At 31.6% G+C, this 27,657-nt stretch overlaps 1 protein-coding gene across 3 annotated transcripts in view; it reads right to left on the bottom strand.

Annotated features, from left to right (window-relative positions):
* LOC127730478 (parathyroid hormone/parathyroid hormone-related peptide receptor-like) overlaps window positions 1-27,657 on the bottom strand; it is a 58,734-nt gene that overhangs the window by 12,873 nt on the left and 18,204 nt on the right. For 2 of the 3 annotated variants that reach the window (XM_052238905.1, XM_052238906.1), the window contains exons 1-6: window positions 23,009-23,038; window positions 6,383-6,442; window positions 4,949-5,048; window positions 3,829-3,939; window positions 3,323-3,450; window positions 530-624 (exon numbers count right to left, since the gene is read on the bottom strand). In XM_052238905.1, coding sequence (XP_052094865.1) covers window positions 530-624; window positions 3,323-3,450; window positions 3,829-3,939; window positions 4,949-5,048; window positions 6,383-6,442; window positions 23,009-23,014 — 500 coding nt within the window. In that variant the 5' untranslated portion in view covers window positions 23,015-23,038. Of the gene's footprint in view, window positions 1-529; window positions 625-3,322; window positions 3,451-3,828; window positions 3,940-4,948; window positions 5,049-6,382; window positions 6,443-23,008; window positions 23,039-27,657 lie in introns of those variants that run through there. The other variant, XM_052238907.1, reaches the window with a different exon arrangement.

Raw genomic sequence — 27,657 nt, 5'->3', positions numbered from 1 at the left:
TTTTGCACTGGACACTGTCTTTTTGCCATAAACAAACTTATTAAATGTAAAAAAAATAAAAAATAACCACGGACTGAACCTAAATGTTGAAGTGGTTTTACTACCGAATGAGGGAACTATAGGTGAGTATATTTCCATATGTGGGTACATGCGATCGATGCATAAACTTTTCGGCGAATTATTAAAAATTGATATTAGTCCTTAAATGAAAGTATCAGAAACCCAGCAATCATCAATAAAACTGTTAAATCCCATTTAAGTACAAACATAAATGTCAGCGTCAACTAGTATTTAAACTTGTAATTTGACCTCGATTTCTTGTCAACACTAGGTCCGTGCATGATGACGCAATTCTTTCCAATAGCTTAGCAGCAAATTATTCCATCATATGTCTCGTAGAAACATTCTTTTAAAAATATAAAGTTGTACAAAAAATATTTTATATAATAGAAAAATAAAAACAAAGGATGCAATAGTGGTACCTATTGCTAACCCTGTAAAAGCGTGAAATTCATGATCAGTAGTTTACCTGAATGCAATCATCAGTGCTGTGGCTAAAACAAGTGACACTAATGAAATTCCATACCCAATGTTAAACACCAATCTGATGTATGGCATATGTTTCTGTAAAATAAATTGACATCGTTCAAGGATAATAATGTAATCTACAATATGATAGTAAAAGAATAACTAAATCGAAATAAGTGGTGAACATGAATGAATGAGCACGTGAACTAAATTTCAATAAAACTGAAAACAAACAAAAAGTTTATACAATTTAAATATTTTACATCTTCGCTAGCCAAGGGTTACGATCCACTTCCCTCCTCTCCACCCTTGGCAGATTAAGCCAACATTTGTGATAACAATGTTGCGCCATCTATCGGTAGATTAAAGTCACGCCCATTCCTAATACATTATTCTTGACCAATGGTAGCACTTGAACTCTTCAATTTGGAGGTAAAAACACGGTAGCGTCTAGATTCTACACACTTGGTAAAGCAGGAAACGAAAATATACGTTGACATTAATGCATTTGTGCAAGAAACATACACAGAAACTTCAATTAGTTGATTAAAAACATTCAAATTGTCACTAAATATAGTCGTATGTTTAGGGATGTAAAGACTTGTTGCACAATAAGCACGTGGCAATTGTTTACATACACTTTCTACATTTACACGTGATCATGTTATAAGCGCTTTTTGATTTGATGCAGTGAGTTTCGACTGCAACCAATGAAAATCATTACCTTGTGTCTCCGAAATTCTATCTCAATCCGCCAAGGGTGGAGAGGAGGGAAGTGGATCGTAACCCTTGGCTAGCGAAGATGAATATTTTACGGCCACTAAACGACCATCGACAATTTGATTAGCCCTTCCAATCGCTTCTAATCACATTAATCTGTACCAATTTTACTGCGCCAGATTTCTACAATTAATGGGGTTTCAATGGTTCTCGAGGCCAAAATATTTGAAAACCTAAACATAAACAAAACGTTGAAAAGCTAAAAAAATTGTCCCAAGTCTTGCTACACGGTGATACAGCAATGTAATAAAAGATTCTGGCTATCATAAAGTACACTTTCTGTGTTCACAATAATGTACTTTTATGTACACGAATTGTTAAATTGTGTAAGTACGGTGGTGAAACATACATGAAGGTCAAATATTTTAAACAGTTACACGATGACTACTCAAGTAGTCCACCGTTCGTGGTAAATATTCAATAATAAGTTCATGACAAAGAACTGTATGTATAGATGTTCATTTCAAATGCTGCACTTTTAACAGGTACAGAAAAAACAATATTAGGTAATTCACTAACACTATTCAACACTATAGATAAGCACAATTTCAATAATATCAGATTCCTAAAAATACAATTAAATCACGATATCCTATCAATAAAGGAATTTTGATTCAAAAATTTTTGTTTCGTATAAAAAGAATTAAACAAGAACAATGGATGTCATTTCGCAAAGTCATGTCTGTTTGAAACTGATCAAGAATACAAAAGTAAAGTGTTAAAGCAATTTAAAGGCATTCGGTTATCGTCACTATATATATATCATTTAAATCTCAGTTTTTACAATTCTATCAAAACCAATATGTCACTGTATTTTTTAACACATGAGAAAATATTATACTCTGGTATATTGAAATCTTTTCAATTTGGGAAAAAAACCATATCTTATTTTCAATTTTATGCTTTTAAAATATAGATATAATTCGACATTTTGAAGTTTATAAGATAACTATTTTCGAGAACTCGCGATTTTTGCATATTACCTTATGTGTCGTAAAATGGTTTTCATCTAAATTGCATTAACTTTGGTAAACCATTAAACGAAATTTTATTCATATGCATACAGTCCGGTTAAATCGACATAAATTGCAAAAGAAGAGAAGAAGGTATCGGCCTATAAAGATAAACAAAATGATCTGCGAGCTTTTGCTCATTTATGATAATCCCGTTATAAGTATTCTTTAAACAGGAATTTGATGATCGATGGATGTGAAAACGCATCACACGGTATTGCATGTTATACTTATTACCGGATTTGTACAACTGTAATATGAGCAATACGACGGATGCCACATGTGGAGCAGGATCTGCTCACCCTTCTGGAGCACCTGAGATCACTCCAAGTTTTTGGTCTGGTTCGTGTCACTCAGTCTTTAGTTTTCTGTGTTGTGTTTTGTGTACTATTGTTTGTCTGTTGGTCTTTTTCGTTTTTAGCCATGGCGTTGTCAGTGTATTTTCGACTTATGAGTTTGAATGTCCCTCTGGTACCTTTCGCCTCTCTTTTTCGATACCAAATTTTAGAAAGCTCTAATTCGTAATTCCAGAGCTAAGTGCGACGAAATTTCACACATGGCCATTAATAATAAGAATATATTATTATTTGGATAACAAGAAGTAGAAGAAGAATGTTTGTTTTATGTTAAAGCATGTTCACATGAAGCTTGATAAAATGTTTCAAGAAAGTTTGGTATGTAGTTCATGAGAAAAAAGCGACGAATATTTCATGAAACGGACTGATGGATGGATACACGAACGGACAGAGGTAAACCAGTATACACCCTCCTTCGGACTTATTGTATAATAATACCAAGAAAGAAAGACAACACAATTACCAAAAGAAAAGGTCGAACAGATAAACCGCAGTGCACAAACACTTAACCTCGACATACGTCAATAAACTCAATATACAAAACAATAAAGGTCATATTATGTAATTTTACAAATATTTAAAAAGAAATGTGAATACTGGTTATCCATATCTAACAATTGTTTTCGAATATTAAGTCATCCATACCTTAATTAATTCCGGTATGTCTTCCATTATTGAAGTATATGGACAGCCTGTGTAATCTGTCCACGTCAGATTTAAAACTGGATGGTAATACCATGTTCCATTACCGGTACAATACTTGTGCGCAAAAGCTAAAATATCAAATATGCTGTAATGTAATCATTTACGTTATGATATTATGTTAGCTGTTCAAGGTATTTTCATTGTCAATTTGACCTTGAATTAACATTAAAATTCAATTGATTGGGGAAAAAATTCTGTAGATTTCTAGTTCTTAAATGTCCTCAAACTAAGGTACAACTTAGAACTCACTCAATCAGAGTGTGAGTTCAGGATGAACCAGGACGTTGAATATCATATCATCTTCGTGAATTTATTTTTGAATATGGATTCTATTATTACAAATGTATTATTTGTGAGTGCATATTTTTTTTTATCTTTATCATTTTGAATTAGCTTGCGTAATATTTTGAAGTCCTGAATATGCCCGCATGAATCAACTTATTTACCTGCAGTATTAAAACCATTGAGGTAATTTGGACATGGTATGGTTGCCAAACTTCCAGGTGGTGTTTGAGGCCAACATGCTATCGTATCCCAAACCCTTTCACAGAAACTATCTGAAAATATGTTGAAACAGATTTATGTTAGTGTTATGAGAATAATGCATTGCAGGGTAACGTCAATTTCTGACACACGGTGGGAATTATTTGCGTGTCACATAAAATTTTGCATTATTCCACCTGGCTCTACTGTCGAGCAGTGCGTCAAGATCTCATGCTAAACTTTTCTACAAAATTTATCATCCCTTCGTAAATTTTACGGACGCCATCACGAGTTGGTTGACCGTTATGGAATAACCGTTTCACAGATGATATCGGATATGTTCCTTATGTCGTAACTACAATACCCTTTCCTTTTCACGAATGTGACCTACCGAATTAGACTATTTACCGGATTTGTAATAACATAAGCAACACGACGGGTGCCACATGTGGAGCAGGATCTGCTTACCCTTCCGGAGCACCTGAGATCACCCCAGTTTTTGGTGGGGTTCGTGTTGCTTAGTCTTTAGTTTTCTATGTTGTGTCATCTGTACTATTATTTGTCTGTTTGTCTTTTTGTTTTTGGCCATGGCGTTGTCAGTTTGTTTTCGATCTATGAGTTTGACTGTCCCTCTGGTATCTTTCGTCCCTCTTTTATCATATCCGAAGGTAAATTAAAATAATATAAATATTTTTACTCCACGAAAAATTGCTAGAGCCTTCATTTCTTCTCAGACCCTACTTAAATTTGAATTAAGTTTTCCACTCATAAAAACTGCGGATGAGTATGATAATCAGAAAAAAAAAATTGAAATGGGGGACCATTTCTAAGGAGGGGGCTTATAAAAATATCCCATGAAAATTGTTTGCCGCCGTGTTAGTACCTTCATTATATACCAGACCTTCTTTACATTTGCATGAAAGCTTCCACTATTCAAAACATTTAATCAATTCGATAATAAAATTACAAAATGGGGGACCAGTTTTGGGGAAGAGGACATGTAAAAATATTCCATATGAATTGAGTAGGGAGGTTGGGTATGTCAGCTTGCTCACTAAAGGATCTAAAATTTGACATACTTACCGTTTTTTGTATTTTGTTCCTTTTCAATAAGTTGCGTGCATGTTTGATTAGCATCACCAATGCCTCGATTTTGTTCAGATAATGTAATGTCTACAACACCCTTAAAAAGAAGTGCTATGTTTACATTATACATGGATAAAATCAAAGCAATCGTATTCAAATGTAAATTAATTATTTACGATGTTGATTGTTTTGTTCCGTAGAACTTGAATTTTATTGATTTATATGAGGTAAACAGAAAACTAAAATTAAGTAGTGAAGGGAGTCACCATAAACATCTTAATTTGTTGTATTCAAATAAAGCTCATCAATTAAATGATTAATCTATTTAGAAACAGAGCTATAATGCGTATACAATAACATTTGATTTTCATTAGAAATCAATGAAACACTTGAGCTTCTATATAGACAATTAAATTTTTATGTGCATAGTAAAAAATGTACAAGTGACCACAGATATAATATAATAGTGCACAAGTCCGTTCTCTCTACTGTAGATGTACTCATTAACAAGTATTGAGATTCAATGTATATTTCATTGTTTCAAACTATTGGAAAATCGGTAATGTCTTGCCTAAAATGGTTGCAATAAGAATACCTCACAATTTGTTTTTCGGATTAGCGTTTCTTAAAACCATAAGATATGTGTGATAGCTTTGCCGAGGATGCAATTCCTGATATGCCAAGTGATACAAAGGTAGAAGACTTCGCTGAGTATGTGTTATCAACATACATAGAGAATAAAGCGTTGTTTCCACCTTCAGTATTGACTGCAATTTCTTCAAATTCTAGAGTAACAAATAACGGACACGAAGCATTCCAGTCTCATTACAACGAACAAGTGTATTAATTGTATTGAACGTCTTAGTTCAGCATATATTTTGTATTAAAATAACTTTAACTCCGGCAGTCGGTAAACTGCAGGCACAAACTTGGATAAAAGAGAAGGGAAGTCAATCATTTAGTAGATATATATACAAGTAAAAATAAATAAATTGATACAAATAGCGCAGTTGTATGATTGTTTTATTGCCGCAAATGAAACCTATAGTTTTCGAAATGAAGTGTTTTGTGTACATGTTTGTCTTTACGTCGTTTTTTTTTCATGCCACGTCGTTGTCACTTATGAGTTTTGAATGACCCGTTGGTATATTTCGCCTTTTTTTTTTAGGATAATCAGCATGCAGAAATATCAATTGTTGAATGTATTATAGAATATAATATAATATAATCATATTTTGAGATCTTATTATACATTATTTTGTCTTTGTCCATTATAAAAAAAAAATCGTATAAATGTACTCAAACTTATTGATAAGCAACATTTTCGAGTGTGGTTTAAAAAAAAATAACGAGGAGCACTCACGCCTGTATAAGCATAATATATGCTCAAGCAGGTAGATATTATGTCATCGATAAGAACAAATTACTTACCCCATATACTTCAAAGAAAAAGAATGTCAGCAATAATACAGGGTTCATCTTTAATTTTCCCTGAAAATTAAAAAAAATTTAAAACATTACATAAGTTATAGATAATGCATATTTTAAAGTTTTTCTTGTCGTATAACACACCGAGGAGTGTCAGGATTGATCAAATGCAAGACTGACCGTAGGGAGGTCTTTCTTTTGGGCAATCCTGACACCCTGAGGTGTGTTATACGACAAGAAAAACCTAAAATATGCATTAGCTGACTTATATATCGTCAAAAAATATTATTTTCTAGAAAAATTTGCATCCTATTTTACCAATCACTAAAGTGGAATATTCTTTTCTGATACGTTCAGGTTTTAATACGCCCTACGGCTAATATATAATGTGAAATATAACTCAAAAATTAATCTAGATATAATCTTTAGAAATCATTATCCAGTTACAATAAAAGTATTACTGTAACTGCATGAAGCAAGACACAAAAGAACTTGTTATGGTGTATGAAAAATACAAGTCACTTTGTAAGTAATTTATTGTATCAACTTAGTTTATGAAAGGGGGATGCTATCTTTTTCTTGTTTTTTTTTCATGACATTTTTGTCGCGGAAAAGCAGATAATTTGTTCAACAATTTTTAACGAACTATTAAGAATAGTTGTTTTCTCTTTTTTGTTTGGCAATTTTTTTTTTTTAAACTCATAATCAGGATTAAATATAATACTCCCCCCCCCCCCCCCCGATTACAAAGTACGTGGCTGTTATTCTATAGAAAATAAGAGTACTTGGTCATTTGATAATTTGATAGAGTAAAGGTATATATAAATGTAAAAAGTTAAATAAAGGCACGAAGAGAACACGAAGTCGTGATACATGTACATGTAATACGAAAAACGAATATCCAAAGGTCAAAGTATGATTTCCAATATAATGTGAATCAATAAGATTTTCAAAATCCTACAAACGAATATGATAATTCTGGCTTGTTTAAAAACTGTTATGAAAAGTTTTGCATTATTAAATTCATCTCACATTATGTCCCTTTATTGAAGCGCTAAATTAACAAAACTTCACATCATTTGTTTCGAATGTTAAAATGTGCGTCAACGACGATTTTTGGTTTTTCAGTCTAATAAACGGAGGAAGGATTGTTTCTGCCTTCAACTTATCAAAGATGGAAAATTGAAAAAAAAAAAAAACCCAGGAAAAATAATAACCTTTCACAGGTCATTAGTTTATGCCTTGAAGCAAACTTCATTGAAACATGATATAATCCGGGTTGATTCTTCAAAAGAAAGCCCTATCGTTCTGAAAGAGAATAACTCCATATAGGTATATGAATAAAAAACTAGCTCTCTAATGTGATTACATTGATATTTAAGGAGTTAAAATCAGAAAGTGTCGCCGATTTTATTTCAAAAATAAAATGAGTATTTAAAGAAAATAATGAAACCACAAGTTTTAACATAAGCACTAAGCGGAATCTTCCTAAGTGTTTTTTTTTTATCTGTTGCCGACAAACACATATTGCTCGCCTAAATAATTGCTAGTCTGTAAATATATGATTTCTTCGCAATTTTGGATTATTTGTCTTGCACTACACATTCGCATTTGTACATATTTTCGTTCCGTTTTTGTTGCTTATAATTTGCTGTCTATATATGCACATGTGCTATGGTTTTGGCGTGGCATTTTGAGACTTGAAACTTTCATGTATGCGTTGTTTATATAATTTAGCAATGCCCAGTGAACGTTTGACCTCTACGGGTTATCTTGTACTTGAAATTAGTGTTCTGTATTTGTAGAATTCTTTATACTTTCTCTCTGTGATAAGACGGGTGAGTTCCTTATCGCAATTTTCAAAATATCAGTGTATTCCGGGTTATAAGTAATTGCGTCAACTCTGACGATTATACTGTTGTGACATTTGTTCGCGAGATATTTTAATTGATTTAAGTATACTTTGGTTTCTTCAAAAAAAAAAAAAAAATAACACAATATATATAAGGAGATGTGGTATGCTTGCCAATGAGACAACTATCCAACAGAGTCTAAATGAAGCGGATTTATGCAACTATAGGCCACCTTACGGCTTTCACCAATTAGCTAAACTCATACCGTATAGTTTGTTATTAAAAGCGAAAATGACGAAATGTGAAACAATTCAACCGAAAAAACCGTGCAACACAAATGTGACAGACAGCAACCAACGAAAACCACTGAATAACAGGCTCCTGACTTTGGACAGATACAAATAGAATGCGGCGGGGTTGAACATGCTTCTGAGCACTCAACCCTCCCTGATACTGATTTTTGTCTTTTTTGTACTGTCCTGGATGGCAAAAATTGAAAATGATTGATTCATACCGTCGTATTTATAATTAGAGGTGTCTTCAACAATAATGGTCAACCTTTTCATGTGCTCGTCCTTAGTCAGGAATCTCGTCAGTGGATTTCGTTTGTGTCTCCATTTAGAAAATTTTGGGTATATGGCATATTTTTATAGTCTTTGTTTAATTTAATAGACAATTTTTTAGACAATCATCGATAAAGATCTTGACATATTGTGCCGAACCCTGTCTATTGTGACGTGTTGACATATTGTACCGAACCCTGTCTATTGTGACGTCTTGACATATTGTACCGAACCCTGTCTATTGTGACGTCTTGACATATTGTACCGAACCCTGTCTATTGTGACGTGTTGACATATTGTACCGAACCCTGTCTATTGTTGACGTCTCTATATTTATAATTGATTGCGTCTTTTGGTTGCTGTCTCATTGAAGTGCAACTCACATTTCTTGGGATAAGACAACTCCAAAGACCTGGATGAAAAAGACCTGGATGAACCTTAGTTTAAAACTAACATGCATTTGAATTATCTAACGCTTTGTATTTTTTAGCTTGTAAGTCATACAAATTTTGAAATTAAGAAAATAAAAGAAAAGAAAATTCAGATTGAGATGAAGTGCGGAAAACTGAACACATTGAAGACCCATTGGTGGCCTTCGGCTGTTGTTTGCTCTATGGTCGGGTCGTTGTCTCTTTGACACATTCCCCATTTGCATTCTCAATTTTACATTGTAAAAACAATGATATTTTTTTTTCATTTTAAAGACTGTATTGTAACGATCTATAGTTGTTTCTTCTGTCGTGTACTTCACAATCTTCATTCTGTATATGTCCCTCTCAGTATGATCACCTAAATGAAGATGTCTACTAAGAGGAATAATTGGTATACTTTTCGTTCGTATGACCCAAACATCCCCCCTTCATCCCGGGCGACCCATTCGAAGAACTTGCCTTTTAGATTTAACGTTATTTGTTCTCGTCCGAATATATATTGGTTAAGTAAATAATCAATGCTTATCTCCCTTGTGGGGTTTCTTTTTAAGGTCAATACATCATTTGAAAGACAATGCCATAATGAGCTAGAAATCAGAAGACTATAACCACATACGGTTACGCCATCTAGATTTTTAACATATTGAAAGAAATAAAGAAAAGAAAATACAACGCAGCAATTATTGAAAGATGGTATTGATGTTTTATGATAGTATTCAAAATACCAATATCCAACAAGAAGTATAAAGGAAGACTAATTAGTGAATAATCTTATCAAATACCATCTTCATATGTATATAAAACATTTTTCTGTAAGTAGTAATAGTTTGACATTTTGTCTAACACTTTTGTATTGGGACTCCAAAACTTCTTGCATATAGAGCAACAATGAAAACAAAAAGAAATTATCATTAAGATCTCCGCATTAATATTTTGATATAAGCCAATGATTTACTCAAAAACATGTTTTGCAGCAAATGGTATTTTTACAAAAATTTTAAGAGTGCAAATATCTTTTTGGGTTCAGCCTATGTCCATATCTATTTTCTAAAAAAAAAAATATATAAAAAGGTTATATTTGGTCAAAATGTCAAATTTGACATGTTGCCAAATGACCGTCCTGCACTGAAGTGTTCCCAATATATCAACCTGTTAATCTATAAATAAAATCGACATAATTTAGAAAGGCTTGAATAATTTAACTTTTAGTGTTCTTGCATTTTTTAACAAAACGCAGTTTATGATATGACTAATTTTCATAGTTACCTGAGAAGTTGAGAGTACGAATCGGTTCCATATTAATTTCCAATTTCAGGAATCTTGTGTGCATAATAGAGTAGATGACATTACCGGTACTAATTTTACTACATCGGCTTTGCATTTTAATAGTTAATTTATCCCTTCAGTGATGTCGAAGACCATTTATCCCTTCAGTGATGTCCAAGACCAACACTGAAGGGATAAATAAACTGTCCAAACTATTTCAACATCCAAAACTTAATACAAACGCTAAGGAGCCAACAGAACCGAAATGGACAAAAAACAAAGTATAGCCAAATCTGGACAAGCTTTGTATGAGCGATATATATTTTTTTTAAATCTAAACTTAGTTAGCATTGACAATTTGGATAATTGGATAAAATTTTGTATCGATTTAATCAATGAATAACTACATTACATGTATGTTTCATTATAATACGTTATTTTGATTGTCTAACAGCAATCTCGCGTCATTCTGATATTAACCTTCATTTCAAAATGAAATGTAACATTCATGATGACACCAGCTTCCACAATAAAGTGCACAGGTAAATAAAATAAAAAACACTTGATAGAAATCGTGTTTTCGTGATCTTAGCCAAAAAAATGTAATAATGAGTATTGAATGCTTCTTTTAGTAATTTTATAGGGTTGTAAAAGCGTTGATCGTGCGCACATTTTTAGAACGAATCGCTTCCGCGCTTTATACAAAATGAACTTCGGCCAACGCTTTTACACCCCAATAAATTTACAGAAAGAAGCATTCAATTCTTAATTAAAATAGCTCAGTAGTGGAAATTCAAATAGAAGAATAAATGCACTGATCATGCAGGCTAAGAAAACTCTATAGGTTATGTGATAACTATTGGTTTTATGGTGTTTTTATTTGAATAAGACGTATGGCGCTCTGGATTAAGCTTTAATCATTAGGTACATTAGATACCAAACATTTTACAATAAGTCTTTAGAAAACGTTTTGGGGAATCAAAACCAAAAGAGAACAGCTAAAATCGTCTTGATTCAACTTCATGTGAGATAGTTTTGATGCAATTACATAATTTATAAGCAGATACATTTGCGATGAAAATTTATCATTTAAATCAAATGATATATTACATTGTAATCAGTAGTAGTATCACGTGTCATTAACATAAGGTGCTTATTATCTGAGGCTAATCTATTCATTGATTTCAGTGCCATCACATTATTTTACAAAGATTTTATGTGGTTGCTTCGCTTATGTTTGCATTTAAATTAGGTTTAGAAAATTGGAAGTTGAATAATTGTTCAAAAGCATGATTTCCGTCGCATACAACACATATTAAGCATCTAAATAGGAATAAGAAATTAGATAGTTGTTTTGAAAGTGCAAAAACATGATTTTCAAAGCAATACATTTCATATCTTATGATTAAAATTTTTCGGAAAAAAAGTCGGTTGACAGGAATGAAGGGCGTTATATATGGCTTCCACAGGAAATAAATGGCATGCTGGATAGGACATATATTTCGCCTTGCAACATGCCACCTACTGAACCATCACTGATTTTTTGCAAGATGTCATCAACGTGGCATTTTCAAAACACGCCATACACTAGGCATCGCATTTAATGTTCCCTTTTCGGCTTAACATGGGTGCGTATTCCATTCTATTATTTAGTTAAATGAATTCAGTATTTCGAACAATCTCTTAATCTAAATAGCATCATTAATAAAAAAATTAGAAAAACAAAAACACCCAACCTTCCTCTCAGTCGACATTTGAGATTCCTGGCCACACTAAGGCAGATCTCAATCGACTGACCATTACAATCATAGACCACTGTTTGGTCAAGGGAGGATAGACTCACTCGGGAAAGATTTTGGATAAGAAAATTAAAAACTTTGGCACCAAATGGGATCATGAAAAGGTTTAGTTCTAATTCGCGCAGTGCTTTTCATTTGGGTTATATTACATATTACTACGCAGTCTATGTTGCTATTCCTTTACCTTTGTCAACTTTAAAATTCCAGAATTATACCAGTTTAAATCGCAGGGTACTATTCATTTATAAGTACGCAGCCACGTTCAATTACTTAATCTTTGTCAAAATTATTACTATTATTCTTTTAATCATTATCAAACTGCTATTTATTTGGGATGTTGAAATACACAGCCTCTGTTGTAATTACTTTACCGTTGTCAAATTTGAAATATTTTACCAGCTCAAATCGGTCAGTGCTGTTCATTGGGAATGTATTTGTACACAGTCTCTGTTGTAATATCTTAACTGTCGTCACCTTTGAAATTTTAGAAATGTACCAGTTCATATCGCACATTACTATTTCTATTAGAATCATATCTATGCAGTCTCTGTTGTAAATACCTATATAACCTACGTCATTTTTGAAATTTTAGAATTGTACAAGCGTTGTTGTGTTCGGTTTTAATTGTATAAATTTCAAGATTGTTATAGTTAAATCAGAATAGATTGACATGATTTATTTTACATCATAATCATACTGATGCAGGATATCTGTTATACGAAATATTTATAGATACTTGCATTTATTGTTTCCTTTTTTAAATATTGGTGTTGTTTTGTACACTTTTTAGGCGTTTATATAATGTATTTATTGTGTACATGTATCGCTACTCGTATCGATCAAGCGCCCTCGCAAGAAAGATCGTTGACTAATATCTAGACGTTTTATATATTATATATATATATATGCACTTGATATTTTGTTATACAAGACAAAATCAAGGTATAGATGGAGATTATTTACAGTGAAAAAATAATAAAAAACTTCACTGTCAATTAAGATTCTCATTTTCCGTGATGATATCAAGCACGCAACGATAATGAACTTAGAAACAGGTGTTGTCACGTTGAACTGTCATCAACATTATAGAGTACTGCATGTGCAGGAAAAAGGATACATTGCTTCTTTTTCACAATAATCAATTACACTTCAGATTTTTATTTTATTATTTTGTCACTAGCAGGTGATTTACTTCTTCAATCGTTCTAAAAAGAAATTAAATCAAGGAAATATTTCCATCAAAAAGTAGTTTATTAATGAAGCTTTTGCTTCGTGACCAAATCTTATTCGATATAACCAATTTCCCTTGTTTTTGCTTCATTCACTTAAGAAAACCTATCTTGCATTTTAATACCCAAGAGTTTATATATTCTTAAAATGTTTTTGACACAGATGTACTGTATCTGAACCCAATGATCGGCTAGGGGTTACCGTCAGCAGCTTTTGTGTTGGCATTATTTAACCGAGGCCTGTGCCTAAAACGAAGGTTGACACTGCCTCATGAGTTGTTGGTAAAATTCAAATTTCAAGATTTTGATTGTACACTCTCACTCTGACAGCATACACTGTAACAAAAGGCATACACAACATATATACAATACCAAACAGAACAAGATTGGATGACAATCATGTACATGTATCAATTGAAATAGGTTTTATTGTTTAAATAATTTTTCGTGCTAATTAAAATATACAAATATATGACGAGCTAATCAAAAGCATTATATTGCAACAACAGTATTTCTAGTCTTGGCCCAAGACGGTTTTGACTGTTCTGTTTATTTGTTTTGTGGTTTGATGCTCTCAAAAGTTCAATATTGTTTGGCTTTCTAAACGTTTAGTCTTGAGCAGACCTTGTGAAGATTATTCGAGATACACGTGTTTTTTGAATGTAATTTAAATACACTGACATAGCTTTACCCAAAATTAACTTAAGTGGCGCGGAGTGGGCAAAGCAAACATTATTTTGTTTCATCCCCGTTTAGAAAAACAATATTTAGCCTTACGGATAAGAGAATAATAAAGATTCAATGCGAAAAAGAACCTTTTGAAATTGGAAAATAAAACGAAAATATAGAAATGACTCGAACTCTATCATTGTCTATGTGTGTTGATCATAATGTGAATTACAAAGAAGTCAATTAATTGATAGCACCGTGACCTATATATGCCTTTTATTTTGGATAATGTATTTTGTATTTTTTAAGTCAGAAATAAACAAATCACCAGCATGAACGCGAAGATATAACCATAAAAAGGAGAAATTGACATATGTGCAATATCACAACAATCAAAACGATCCTGAGCAATAAAAAGAAACAAAAAGTATGTTGATAGTTGCAACAGAAAGAAACTGGTAGTATGTCATTCTTTCCCTGTCAAACCGTAGCACTTGCGCACGATGTTAATGGGCATGACTTTTTGCTGATATTATTGTGCCCATCAAACATGCCCATCACTGTTATGTGCAAAAATATACACGAAGACTAAACTTTCAAATATAAACAACGTATTGCAGGTGACGCATGTACTACTTATTTCCTTCTTAGAAAAGAAACATGACATTTTTTAATATCCACATCATCATGCTAAACTGACAAATTTAAATTAAAGTGTGATTCTAAGTTTGTTGTTTACTTTAATGGTTCAAGGGATCAGTACGAACTGGACAATTATATCCGAAGAATATTAATATTTTTAGGGAAAACATGATTAATATCATTTACTTATGACATGAAAAATAAAAAAAAAAAATACAACAAGTTAAAGTTAAAAAAATGCTCTCATAAAATATAAGAAAATTCCTTACCTCAAATAAATCGTACAGATATGGCATAGTCTTGTGATTATTTGTTTTGGGATGTAATAAAATTTTCACTGTGACCTATACCGTTTAAATAGATATAAATAACAGGTGAAAGAAAAGTTGTCCATTTAATCACTTTACAATTTTATGAATCGTCTTTAATATATGTTTGAATATATGATATGTTCTTTTCTGCCTCGATGTACAAACGTGATGTTTAAGTATTTAAAACCTCGGATAACAACCCAATTCATTATCTTATTCGAAAAAATACACCCATCTTTTAAATAAATGTATTTTTTATGAAACTTAAGTTTGTACAAGGAAAATTTAGCTGTTAGATAACAAAACCAGTATTATCAACCCTATTTTTACAAGTGTTTATTTTTTATGGCTACGATTGATAAAAAAATATCAGAGTCCTGTCTTACATTGATAAGAAAAAATGTTTACTTTTCATTTGAACCTTCTATACAATGCAATGTCATGTTCACAAATTATTACACATAATGCATGAATAACATACTTATTCAATAAACATTTATTTAGTAATCCTATTGTTTGCCTTGGTCTTTTGGAGATGGAATTCGTCAATAAAATACTATTAAAATATATAAAACTTGAACTCTATACGTGATGATTAATTTGCTGATATTTTCCATAATTTATAATAATAATATTTCATGTCTTCAGTTTGGTAAATACAATTTAAAAGATTAACATTACATACACATAGGCTTTCAAGAAACTAAAATCCAATAAGGAAATAAGTTTTTTTTTTTATTGAAAACAGTAGCTAATCATTCTAAACATTCCTTCCAAACAATGTTAAAGACAATCACATTAAACTAATTACTTGATTAGGACAGATATAAAATCATCACGGGTTGAAGTTTATAATTATTAATAAATGAAGATTTCGTACAAGACGATTTAAAACAGTGAATATCATAAAAAATATACTATTTTCCCGTTTGAACTGTGGCCTATCTTCGTCATTTGAACTTTGGGGGATAGTTGTCTCATTAGCAATCATACCAAACTAACATATACGTCCTTGTATAGTTATAACGGGAAAAACATCCACCTTAATACGCTCTTGAGGCAAACCAATTATTCGAAAACAGTTCTTTTTCAAACACATATATTTATAAATATTATATATATATATACTTCTACTGTATTGGTGTTCCACCACACAAATGTTTTGTTTTGTTTGTTTTGTTTGTTTATTTTTGGATATTTTGTTTTTTTTTAATATTTTGTTGGTTTATTTTCAGTTCTTAACTGCTATTTTTAGATGCAACATAATTTTATGTGTCTTTAAAACTCATCTAAGTAAGACATACACATACTTCAGATAACAAAAATTAAATAATCTATTTCTCACAGTCATCTTGAAGTACTAGTAAGACATGTTAAATCGATAGTACAATGTTTAGTCGATGCATGTGTTATCAGCTCGAGCCATGTCATAAACTACTAAAACAAGTATTCAAATATTTACACTACTGTTTCCCTGTGTACACAGTTCTATTATAAGATCAAATGATAGTTTTATCCAAAGTTATTATATTGAGATGCGATATATCAAACTTTTTATTCGTTATGATCCGTTATGTTGATAAGTTATGAGAAAAGGGAACAACCAGGATGGAATAGTTGGGGAATGAACTATTTAATACATTTGAAAATTAAAATAAAATAAAACGAGAACAAATGTAATACCAAGAAAGGTAGTTTCATAAATTGAAAGTCTAATATCACCACGAAGACTATTGATATTACCGCTTAACCTATCCCGATGAATTAGTATAAAGGTGGGTCATACAAGGTATATACGGCGATATAGCCTGGAATTTGTAGAATTTTTAAATAAATTATTTGTTGAAAAGAGACAAACTAAACATAAAGCACGAATCAACACATTGTTTTCAAACCCGTAGAATGATCATCGTCAAATCCACGATACAACGATTACGGTCAAGTTACAGTAAATGGGCTATATCACAGATTTTGGTAAAATTTTGTATACAACTTTAGTTCGTTGAACTACTAGTATATCAGAAAATCGCAAAAATTACACATTTATTTCTTTTACGGATTAAGTTTTTTCAAAATAGGTGCACATTTGTATAGAAAGCATATACAATTGGCAAAACACATTCTTAAATTTGTCTTAAAATCATCAAATCTTCAATTTCAAATATATAGATTTTTCTTAAAAAAAACTATATGTTGTTGGTACATAAATTTCCGTTTTAATGATGTAAAATAATAATAGGGCCACCGACTTCGTTTTTTACGGTATACACATTCAAAGTGGTGTTCTATGTGAAAAAAATACCACAAAACGTCGAAATAAGCGTAACGTCATCGTATTGTAGGCCATAAAACGTCGATTTTTTACGTTTTTCACCAAACTCCCCGGCAGTTTCAGCTCTACACTTATAGAGGAAAGGTAAACAGTTTCGGAACGGAAACGATCACTGTACGGAGTTTGGTTTTTCATTACAAATTACGTAACAGATTGGTTAATACACCAAAAAACGGAGTTGGTGACCATATGATTATTTTACATCATCAAAACGGAATTTTATGTATCAACAACATATTGTTTATAAGAAAAATCTATGGATTTGAAGTTGATGATTTGCTGATTGTAAGACAAATTTAAGAAATTTTTCGCCGATTTTATGTTTTTTCTATACAAATGTTCACCTATTTTAAAGAATTCGATCAGTAATATTTCGGATATTAAGAGATAATTGCATTATTTTTCGATTTTTAGTTAAAGATCAACAAGCCAACGTTGTATATAAAATCTAACCAACATCGATGAAATAGCCCATTTACTGTTCCTTGACCTTACAATAAATCATCATATAATTGTAAAAATAAACAAAGTCTGGATTTTAAAAAGTATCTGTGTTAGAAGAAAAGCAGAATCGATTAAAAAAAATCAAAAAAAAAATCCGCAAATTATGACAAACTATCCCCCCCCCCAAAAAAAAAAAGGACATGAGTCGTCGATTCATCCTTCATTTTCTACATAAGGAAATGCCTGTACCAAGTCAGGAATATGACAGTTGTTTTCCATTTGTTTGGTGTGTTTGAGCTTTTGATTTTGTAATTTTGTAAAGGACTTTCCGTTTTGAATTTCCCTTGGAGTTCGGTGTTTTTGTTATTTTACTTTTTTCTGCAAACTACGAAGATCATTTACTCCTAAAATTGTTATTAGAGTCACATGTTAATTAAAACTTCATCAACATATCTTCTTTAGATTAACTTTGAATAAGTTATAATAACTAGATTCGCACATGAGCATGACTGTTTTGACAGGAAAAATCTCCCAACATACCTTCATATTGTAGTTTACAGCTTGGGAATCAGTAAATATCGTTTCTTAGAATTGTCAAAAATAAAGGTAAGTATCTATCCTTAATATAGAAGTTCCCAGTTAATGTTAATACCGGTTCGAAATTCATCAATCGATTGAGGAAAAACAACCCGGGTTACAAACTAAAACTGAGGGAAACACATCAAATATAAGAGAACAAAGACACAACAGACATACTAAAATGCAACACACAAACACACACAGAAACGAACTATAAGATAACAATAGCCATTTTCCTGACTTGGTACAGGACATTTAAAAAAAAATGGTGGGTTGAACCTGGTTTGTGGCTAGCCAAACCTCCCGCTTTAATGGCAATGTTAAATATAACACTAAAATGACAACATTACATGACAGGACTACAATATAAATAAATGGAAGAACATACAGGACATAGAAACACACAAATAAACAATACAATAGAACATTACGACAAGCTAATAGTTATCAAAGGTGCCAGGCCTAAAGATGAAGAGCATTGATGACCTAAAATTCCAAAAAATTGTGCCAAATACGGCTAGATTATCTGCTTGGGATAAGAAAATATTTAGTATTTAGAATAATTCATATTTTTGCAAACAGTAAAATATAAAAATGACCATATAATTGATATACATGTTAACACCGAAGTGGTGACTAACTACAGAATAAAAACGAATACGTAAAACAACCTAGATCAGCACTTAAAAACAGCACAGCCGAACAACGCATTGTATGTCAACCGAATAGATCGACGCACAAAAGTGACGTCACAGTTAAATTTCTAAAAATTTCCAAAAAATAGATTAGGTTTGTAATACTGATATTACATGTATTTAATAACAATGAAAATTAAAATACTTATTAATATAAAATTGTGTTAGTAATTAGATAATTAATTGTATTACCTAGCTATGTCGGTATGTCTTCTAAATCAAACAAAAATATGTTTTATCGCATCCACAGCATAAGTAAGAATTGAACCGAGTCAAACTTTATCCATCACTACTTTACCAAAGTCGAATTTTCTCATGATTGTTTCGTCGAAAGATTTCTATTGCTACAATTTGTTTCCCTGAGTGTACAACAGTAAAACAATGTCTTGTAAATATCATTTGAATTGATTTACAGAACTTAGAAAGCACAAAAATGGACGACCTATGCATTTTAACGCCAGATGATATAAATACATTAAAATAATGACATTATTTATTCATTGATTTTAAATTAATATTTTTGTAAACGACTTACAATATGCAGTCTAACTACCTGAAGATTCCATTAACTTCTGATACTAATGAAACGGGGACCCTCACTGAGATAGCTGTTTCAGTGGAGTAATTGTTAACAGAGTGTGCAATAATGTTGTTGAAATAAAAAAAATAAAAAAAAAAAAAAAAAAACGAAAGAAAAAAAAATACGACTGAGAGTGTAAATACAACAAAAAGTTAAATGCAATTAATTGTTTATATAAAATATCTGTCGTAGTACAAAACAAATAACTAAATCCACACAGAAATCCAACCAACAAGATGACTGCTCATTTAAACATCATTATTTCGTCCGGAAAAATTCCGTAAGAGTAAATATTCTAATTTGATTGCTTCAAAGAGGACCCTTAGATTTGGCTGAGCTTTTGTTAATATTTTTACGTCATCAATCATCATGCCTTATGCTTGCCATATGAGCAACCCTTATGGTTTCAGATCCCAATTTAGAAAAAAGGACCTTAATACAATTTGAAAATGTTTCATGACAGCTACAGCGATATGCGATATTTCATTTCACTTCCATGATTAGACTGAATACTATCAGGGAGATTTACAGATTAATTGACCAAATAGTTAATACATATGTGTAAATACGTTTGGAATAGACCTATTTGATTTTGCATCGAACGATTTATATGTTACCGAATATAACAAATCTATAGTGGTGGTTTTGGGATTGAAAATTTGAATGGATAATTGTCAATGTTTACATATTACAACAGTCATTTCTTTATGAAGAGACAAATTAATATGCCCAATCTGGGGTTATAAGTAATAACGAACAACATACCTGATAAAATGATCACAAATCCCTTGTAAAACAGTGGACACGATTGATACTCATGGTTTAAAATGTACATGCCAATATATCGATTGCATAAAATCTAAAGATAATATTATATTGCATAGAAAAAAAACCCATTATGTACTTCTTTTGATACTCATTATTCAAAGAAGCAGGGAAGATATATGGTCCCTTTCCACTGTTTTAATTTCACTCACTTATTGGTAAATGTATTATTCAATAGTCAAGATAATGTTTTTCTGATTTTTTTGCAACATTCATAATGCTATTCTACCATAAAAATCTTTAAAAAACCTAATTCTAAACCAAATACCGCCACACTAACCCCACCCTACACCATGCTTAAAAAAAAAAAAAAACATGCGTTCTTATATAAACATTAAAGCGGTTTTATATATAATTTTTCATGAGCAACGGATACCATTATTGGAGCAGTGATGACGTGTTTTTCATGAGCACGGGATTTCATCTCAGTTTTTCTTAAAAGGGTTTTGTCTTGATTTTGCATTAGTTTTATGTGTTGTTTTTGTGCTACTTTATTTTTCAAAGTCTTTATTTTTCTATAGGTAACAATCTTTTAATACACCCCGATTGTTTTGTGGCTATCATCTTGCTCAATCTTTTGTATTCTGTTTAGTGATTTGTAGGCTCTTTTTTTTCTCTTGGCTATTGCGTTGTCCGTCATGAACTTATGGTTTTTAATTGCTCCTTGGTGTCTACTTTTTCTTTCTGTCGCTCCCGTTTTCTGGCTTACTTTTCTTGTTCATATCGAACGTATGCAGTATTTGACTATAAAAAGCATAACAAAAAAGGTATATTCTAAAGGGGAAGTCCATAAAAACTGACAAAATCAAACGTTATCAACCAACGGAACTGTACTTGGAACAACGGTTGTGATCTGTATGTTTCTTTTATAGAAGCCATTTGAGCAAAATTGTTTAGGGTTGCCCAATTTAGGTAAACAACGCTTATTTTAATAATATTTTATATAACAAGTAACAAAACAACTCTACAAGAAGCTCAGCTAATAGATGTCATTTTAGCAAGAACAAGAATTTATTTGAAAATCCCAAAATTGCAAATGTTTTCAATAAGTTTAAGAAACACAAATCATTATCATTCTATCTCAAATCTATTGACACATATGAATTTATATTTTGTTTATATAAAGTGTCGTCATGTAAACTGATAAGACATACAATTGATAATTCATATCGTTAAAGGAATCAAAGTGCTCTCATCTAGTAAGTTGTATACCATGTTAAATTATATATGATTGATGTGAATCATTCAATGCCACCTCTGAAATATCTTGAACTAATACTAAAGATTAACTTGAGGCTTTCCTCTACGAATATTTTAAATGGATATTCAAAGAAACCAAAAAATAATCCTTATAACAGTTACTATAACGTCTATTTTAATGGAAAGGAATGAAAGAGGTGTACTAATTAATGCCATTAAATCCCACATGCACTTGACTAGTCTCAAAAGCAAATGCAACAGCGTGATAACCAATTGCTAGTAGCCGTTACAAAATTCGTACGCAGTTTATAATTTCAGCTTCATTTGTAGAAACCGTATCTAAATACATCTTCAATTTCTTATGGCTATATATTTATAAAGACCGTGGATTTAGGTTCAATCCTCAGGAACTTGCAATTTTATTCAATCAAGTCGTGTCTAATAATCGTTGAAGAGTCTTTTGTTATATTTAGAATTTATGATCTAACAACAAACACGAGTAAACAATTGCAATATACACCCTTCTCAAATATTTATTCTTGTTAATGACATAACTGTCCAATTTTTTTCTTTTCAATATACAAATGCGAAATATACGTCAATGAAATAGCAACCCTACAATACAAAAACGCAAATACACTATGAGATCAATATACAATGTTCAACAGAGGTCAAGAGTCGTTACATTATGTCATGCTCTACAGCGGGTTAATCAAATCGGTTTTGTTACATAATTTCCGCTTTTCATATTGAAAGGAAGTCGTTAATATAGACAGGTATAAATTTGTAATAATTTAATAATCTGTCATATGAGCATGATTTTTTTAGAACTTGAAATACAATTAGAATCAATTCTCATAAACCCATTCGATTGTATAAATCTACTGAAAAGAAGGTAAATAAAATAACTATCATATTAAGTTGTACATGTAAGAAAAACGAAAATCTAAATGTTCAATACTGGTCTAGGGCAAGCTAACAGTTATTGTCACCTGGAATTTAATGATTACGAGCATGTCACGTAAATACAAACTTCTACATGTATTATCTCCAGACAAATGCATTAATTATTTCAAATTCAAAAACTCTTTTTTCTCTTTGAAATGATTAAGTCAAGAAAATGCCGAGTTTTATAGATGTTTTTTTTTAGATTTGTTATTTTCATACATATACATATTATTATTATTTCTAGATATGAAATATACACTTACTGGCATGAAAGTTTCTTTACAATGAGTAGAACACGAACATTGATTTGTGACGGGATTGCTTCCCTTGAGTAGCAGGAATAGACTATATGATATTTGTTTTTAACTTAATTTTATTGATAACATTACCTTAACAGAACAGTATAAATTCCATGCATGAAGCTGATTTTATTTTCATCCAACCAAAGATCGTTTTATGCATTATGAATAAATACGTAGATAGACTCATCAGAGATACCAAACTTAAAATTATGGTCATTTTTGTCAAAACACTTGTTCTGCATAGTTTCTTCGGTACATTATTTTTCTACGAATGCAATTTATACTGAAGAAGGCGTCATCCAATTTTGTTTTGCTGTATAAATCATTGAAGTGAACGTGTTATATCTTAATAAATCGCAACATCGGATATCAATGCAAAATGCAGTCACGCTTACTATTGCCCTTTCGGCGTTTTTTTCCTATTGGTTTTCATGCTGTTCAACCATTATATAAAAAGAAACTCGATTCGGTAACGAAATCGTAACATAAATTTTAGTAAAAAGTTTTTTCAGTCTAACGTTATATAATAAACCAAAAGCTCTAAAAATATTAAACTATTGGCCAGATAATGCAACTGATTTCAAGAAATATCAACATCATAAATATAAAGCTTTGAACTCAATTAAAGCAGACTTATATTTTGTCGGGTTAGACAGTTCTTAAATAATGTAACGGTATATATAGGCTGGAATGAAACACTGCAGACAGGTTTGTTTAACAGAGGTAAGAGTTCAGTGATTAACTGAAATTGCTTTGATGTGTTAATTAAGATCCTATTTTAGGCTTTTTGTTAGTTGATGTCTTCACTAAAATATAAATGTTGAAACTAATTTTAAAAAGGCTTAGAAGGCAAATACAAGTTGTTATACTAATGCATGCAGAGAGTTGCGATTTATCACTTCTTAGAGATTTGACATTAATGAATTTCTTTTTAAAAGACCAGATTTGAAAGTTGGTTATTTAAAAACTGAAATGTATTTATGTCATATCATGATTTATAAAATAAAATAAAAAAAAACAAGAATCAAAGGGCCATTAGCTACGAGATATAAAAAAAAAGATATGATTTTGTTTTGTTCCATCATTAATGAAAGTGAAATAGTAAAATAATAATTCGCTGTAAGCAGGCAGTTTGGTTCAGTTTTGTCAAACGAAGCTAAGAAACATCGCTGATGAATTATTCACTTGCAAGTGAATAATTCGACCTCATTAAATCCGTATTCATGTGACCTTCAATTTAACCCCTTAGCAACAGGTGGGTTACGCATAAATTAGGCGGGTTCAGCTATTAAAAGAAAAGAATGTCAACATTGAAAGTGAAACAAGGGTAAACCATTTGGTTCAGTGATTCGATCCCCCAAAAAATTATTCTCATACAGGTAAAAACGACGATTAATATATCGGGTTATATGACCGTCGGCAGTTCACGGAGGTCACATCGATGGTTAATTTGATGGCGTCTAAACTTAAATACACACGAAATGCTGATTCATATTATCGAGTCCATGCCTGGTCAATTGTTTATTTAGACTTTTTATAATTTGAATAAACGTTTTAGTATGTTATGAATCAAATATGAGAATTTGAGTCAAATCGGTGAACATGAATTTGACAGCTAATGCCCCTTTAACATACTTCTTTTTCCGAATGACCAAATCATGATTGATGGTAGCAACAATGCTATACTTAAAATGTATATTCTAAATCAATATATTATAAGTTCTGCTTGTATAAAAATGGAAATGTAGTATATATGATTGCCAATGAGACTATTATTCATAAGAGACCAATGACAAGGATTTAAATATCTATAATGCACTACACAAGCTTCAACAATGAACAAAAGATGTACGGTAAGTTATAAAAAGTCTCTACATCTACATAACAATATATGAATTAATTAAAAAAAAGAAACAAACGGCCTTTAATATTCTAAAACATCAAACGAAAAACAAATAAAAAAACAAGCAGCAAGTAACGGAAACCCCACAATAGCTTTATTCATTAAAGATCACACAACCATCGTTCCTTCCGCACTTTATAAATAATGATCACATGTTCATGTTTCGAATGATAATGGGATGTTTCTTCTTCATGAAAGAACGATATCTTCATTATTTGAACATCTGTATGATACAATTGCAATGATGATGTTTTTTTAATATCTTTTATAAAGTGTTTAATTGAATTTTCTTTGATATATTCCTCTAATAATAAAAAAAAAAAATACAGTGTTGAAGTTTGGACAAAAAATATCTAATCATATTAGTCCAATTTCAAATTCTCCTTTTATTCCAGACCTATGATAATGAAAATGTGTCATATAAACAAATAATTCAATATAACGTGCAAAAATCCAACTTACCAATTATTTGATATATTCCTACACACTATAAGTTTAGCTATTCTCTGATCTATCTTCAAATGTAGACTAAATAATTAGGCAAAATATATTTATACAAAGTTTCATGTATTCAGAATATCGAATAAATCATCGATGAGAGATTCCATAGGTTTGTCAACAGCAGGAATTGACTTACAACACATTTTATCATATTTGCTATCCTGTTGTATGATTGTAATACTCTCTTAAAGAAAAGAATAGTTGCGGTCTTACACAAGAAATATTACAAAAATTATTTCAACAGTATCCACAGATACATGATTTTGTATACCATTGGTTAAATCAAAACGTTTGTATAATTTGTGAATTTCCTTCAAAAATGATTTGTTAATGATATAGAAAATGCTAAATATTCTAAAAATCAGGCATTTTCTTTAAGCCACAAAAATAATAAAAAGTAGATAGACACACCAAAAAAACTAAAAAACTATTTATGTAATTTCTGATTTCGAACCATTCCTTTGTCATAATACATACAAATTACAAATGAACAACCCATTTAGGTGTTTGTATACTGTGTGGTAGGAGCAGGAGTTTAGTAGTTTATAAAACAAATGATAAAACGCATACATAAAACAAAAGCTGCAAAGCATTAATATATATGATAAAGATACTTTATGCAAATGTTAACCACCTACTTTTTATTTGGGTATGTTTCTACTCCACTTATTGCATCCGTTGTGTCACTCATGCGTGAACATCTTGTGATGAATCCTGAACGAGGAACGGTAGACGGAACGGGGGCAACAGTGACTTAATTTGAATTGGGAACCAAGGTATGATGGTGTCCTTAAAATTTTAGAAGAGACTGAATATAGTACCAGGATTATAATTTAATACGCCAGACGCGCGTTTCGTCTACATAAGACTCATCCGTGACGCTCAGATCAAAATAGTTATTAAGCCAAATAATTACAAAGTTGAAGAGCATTGAGGACCCAAAATTTCAAAAAGTTGTGCCAAATTACGGCTAAGGTAATCTATGCCTGGGATTAGAAAATCCTTAGTATTTTGAAAAATTCATACTTTTGTAAACAGGAAATTTATAAAATGACCACATAATTGATATTCATGTCAACACCGAAGTGCTGACTACTGGGCTGGTGATACCCTCGGGGACGAAACGTCCACCAGCAGTGGCATCGACCCAGTGGTGTAAATAGTTATCAAAGGTACCAGGATTATAATTCAATACGCCAGACGCGCGTTTCGTCTACATAAGACTCATCAGTGACGCTCAGATCAAAATAGTTATTAAGCCAAACAAGTACAAAGTTGAAGAGCATTGAGGACCCTAAATTTCAAAAAGCTGTGCCAAATTACGGCTAAGGTAATCTATGCCTGGGATAAGAAAATCCTTAGTATTTTGAAAAACTCATACTTTTGTAAACAGGAAATTTATAAAATGACCACATAATTGATATTCATGTCAACACCGAAGTGCTGACTACTGGGCTGGTGATACCCTCGGGGACGAAACGTCCACCAGCAGTGGCATCGACCCAGTGGTGTAAATAGTTATCAAAGGTACCAGGATTATAATTCAATACGCCAGACGCGCGTTTCGTCTACATAAGACTCATCCGTGACGCTCAGATCAAAAAAGATATTAAGCCAAACAAGTACAAAGTTGAAGAGCATTGAGGACCCAAAATTTCAAAAAGATGTGCCAAATTACGGCTAAGGTAATCTATGCCTGGGATAAGAAAATCCTTAGTATTTTGAAAAATTCATACTTTTGTAAACAGGAAATTTATAAAATGACCACATAATTGATATTCATGTCAACACCGAAGTGCTGACTACTGGGCTGGTGATACCCTCTGGGACGAAACGTCCACCAGCAGTGGCATCGACCCAGTGGTGTAAATAGTTATCAAAGGTACCAGGATTATAATTTAATACGCCAGACGCGCGTTTCGTCTACATAAGACTCATCAGTGACGCTCAGACCAAAATAGTTATTAAGCCAAACAAGTACAAAGTTGAAGAGCATTGAGGACCCAAAATTTCAAAAAGTTGTGCCAAATTACGGCTAAGGTAATCTATGCCTGGGATAAGAAAATCCTTAGTATTTTGAAAAATTCATACTTTTGTAAACAGGAAATTTATAAAATGACCACATTTCAACTGAATGTTACTATTAATAACATTTGATTTAGCAACTTCCTTTCTAATATTAGATGACAAATTCCGCTTTATTAAT

The sequence above is a fragment of the Mytilus californianus genome, unplaced genomic scaffold (genome assembly GCF_021869535.1).
Source record: "Mytilus californianus isolate M0D057914Y unplaced genomic scaffold, xbMytCali1.0.p SCAF_2, whole genome shotgun sequence".
Taxonomy (NCBI): Eukaryota; Metazoa; Mollusca; class Bivalvia; order Mytilida; family Mytilidae; genus Mytilus; species Mytilus californianus.
The sequence above is the reverse complement of the archived record's forward strand: the minus strand, read 5'-3'. Positions and strand labels throughout refer to the sequence as shown.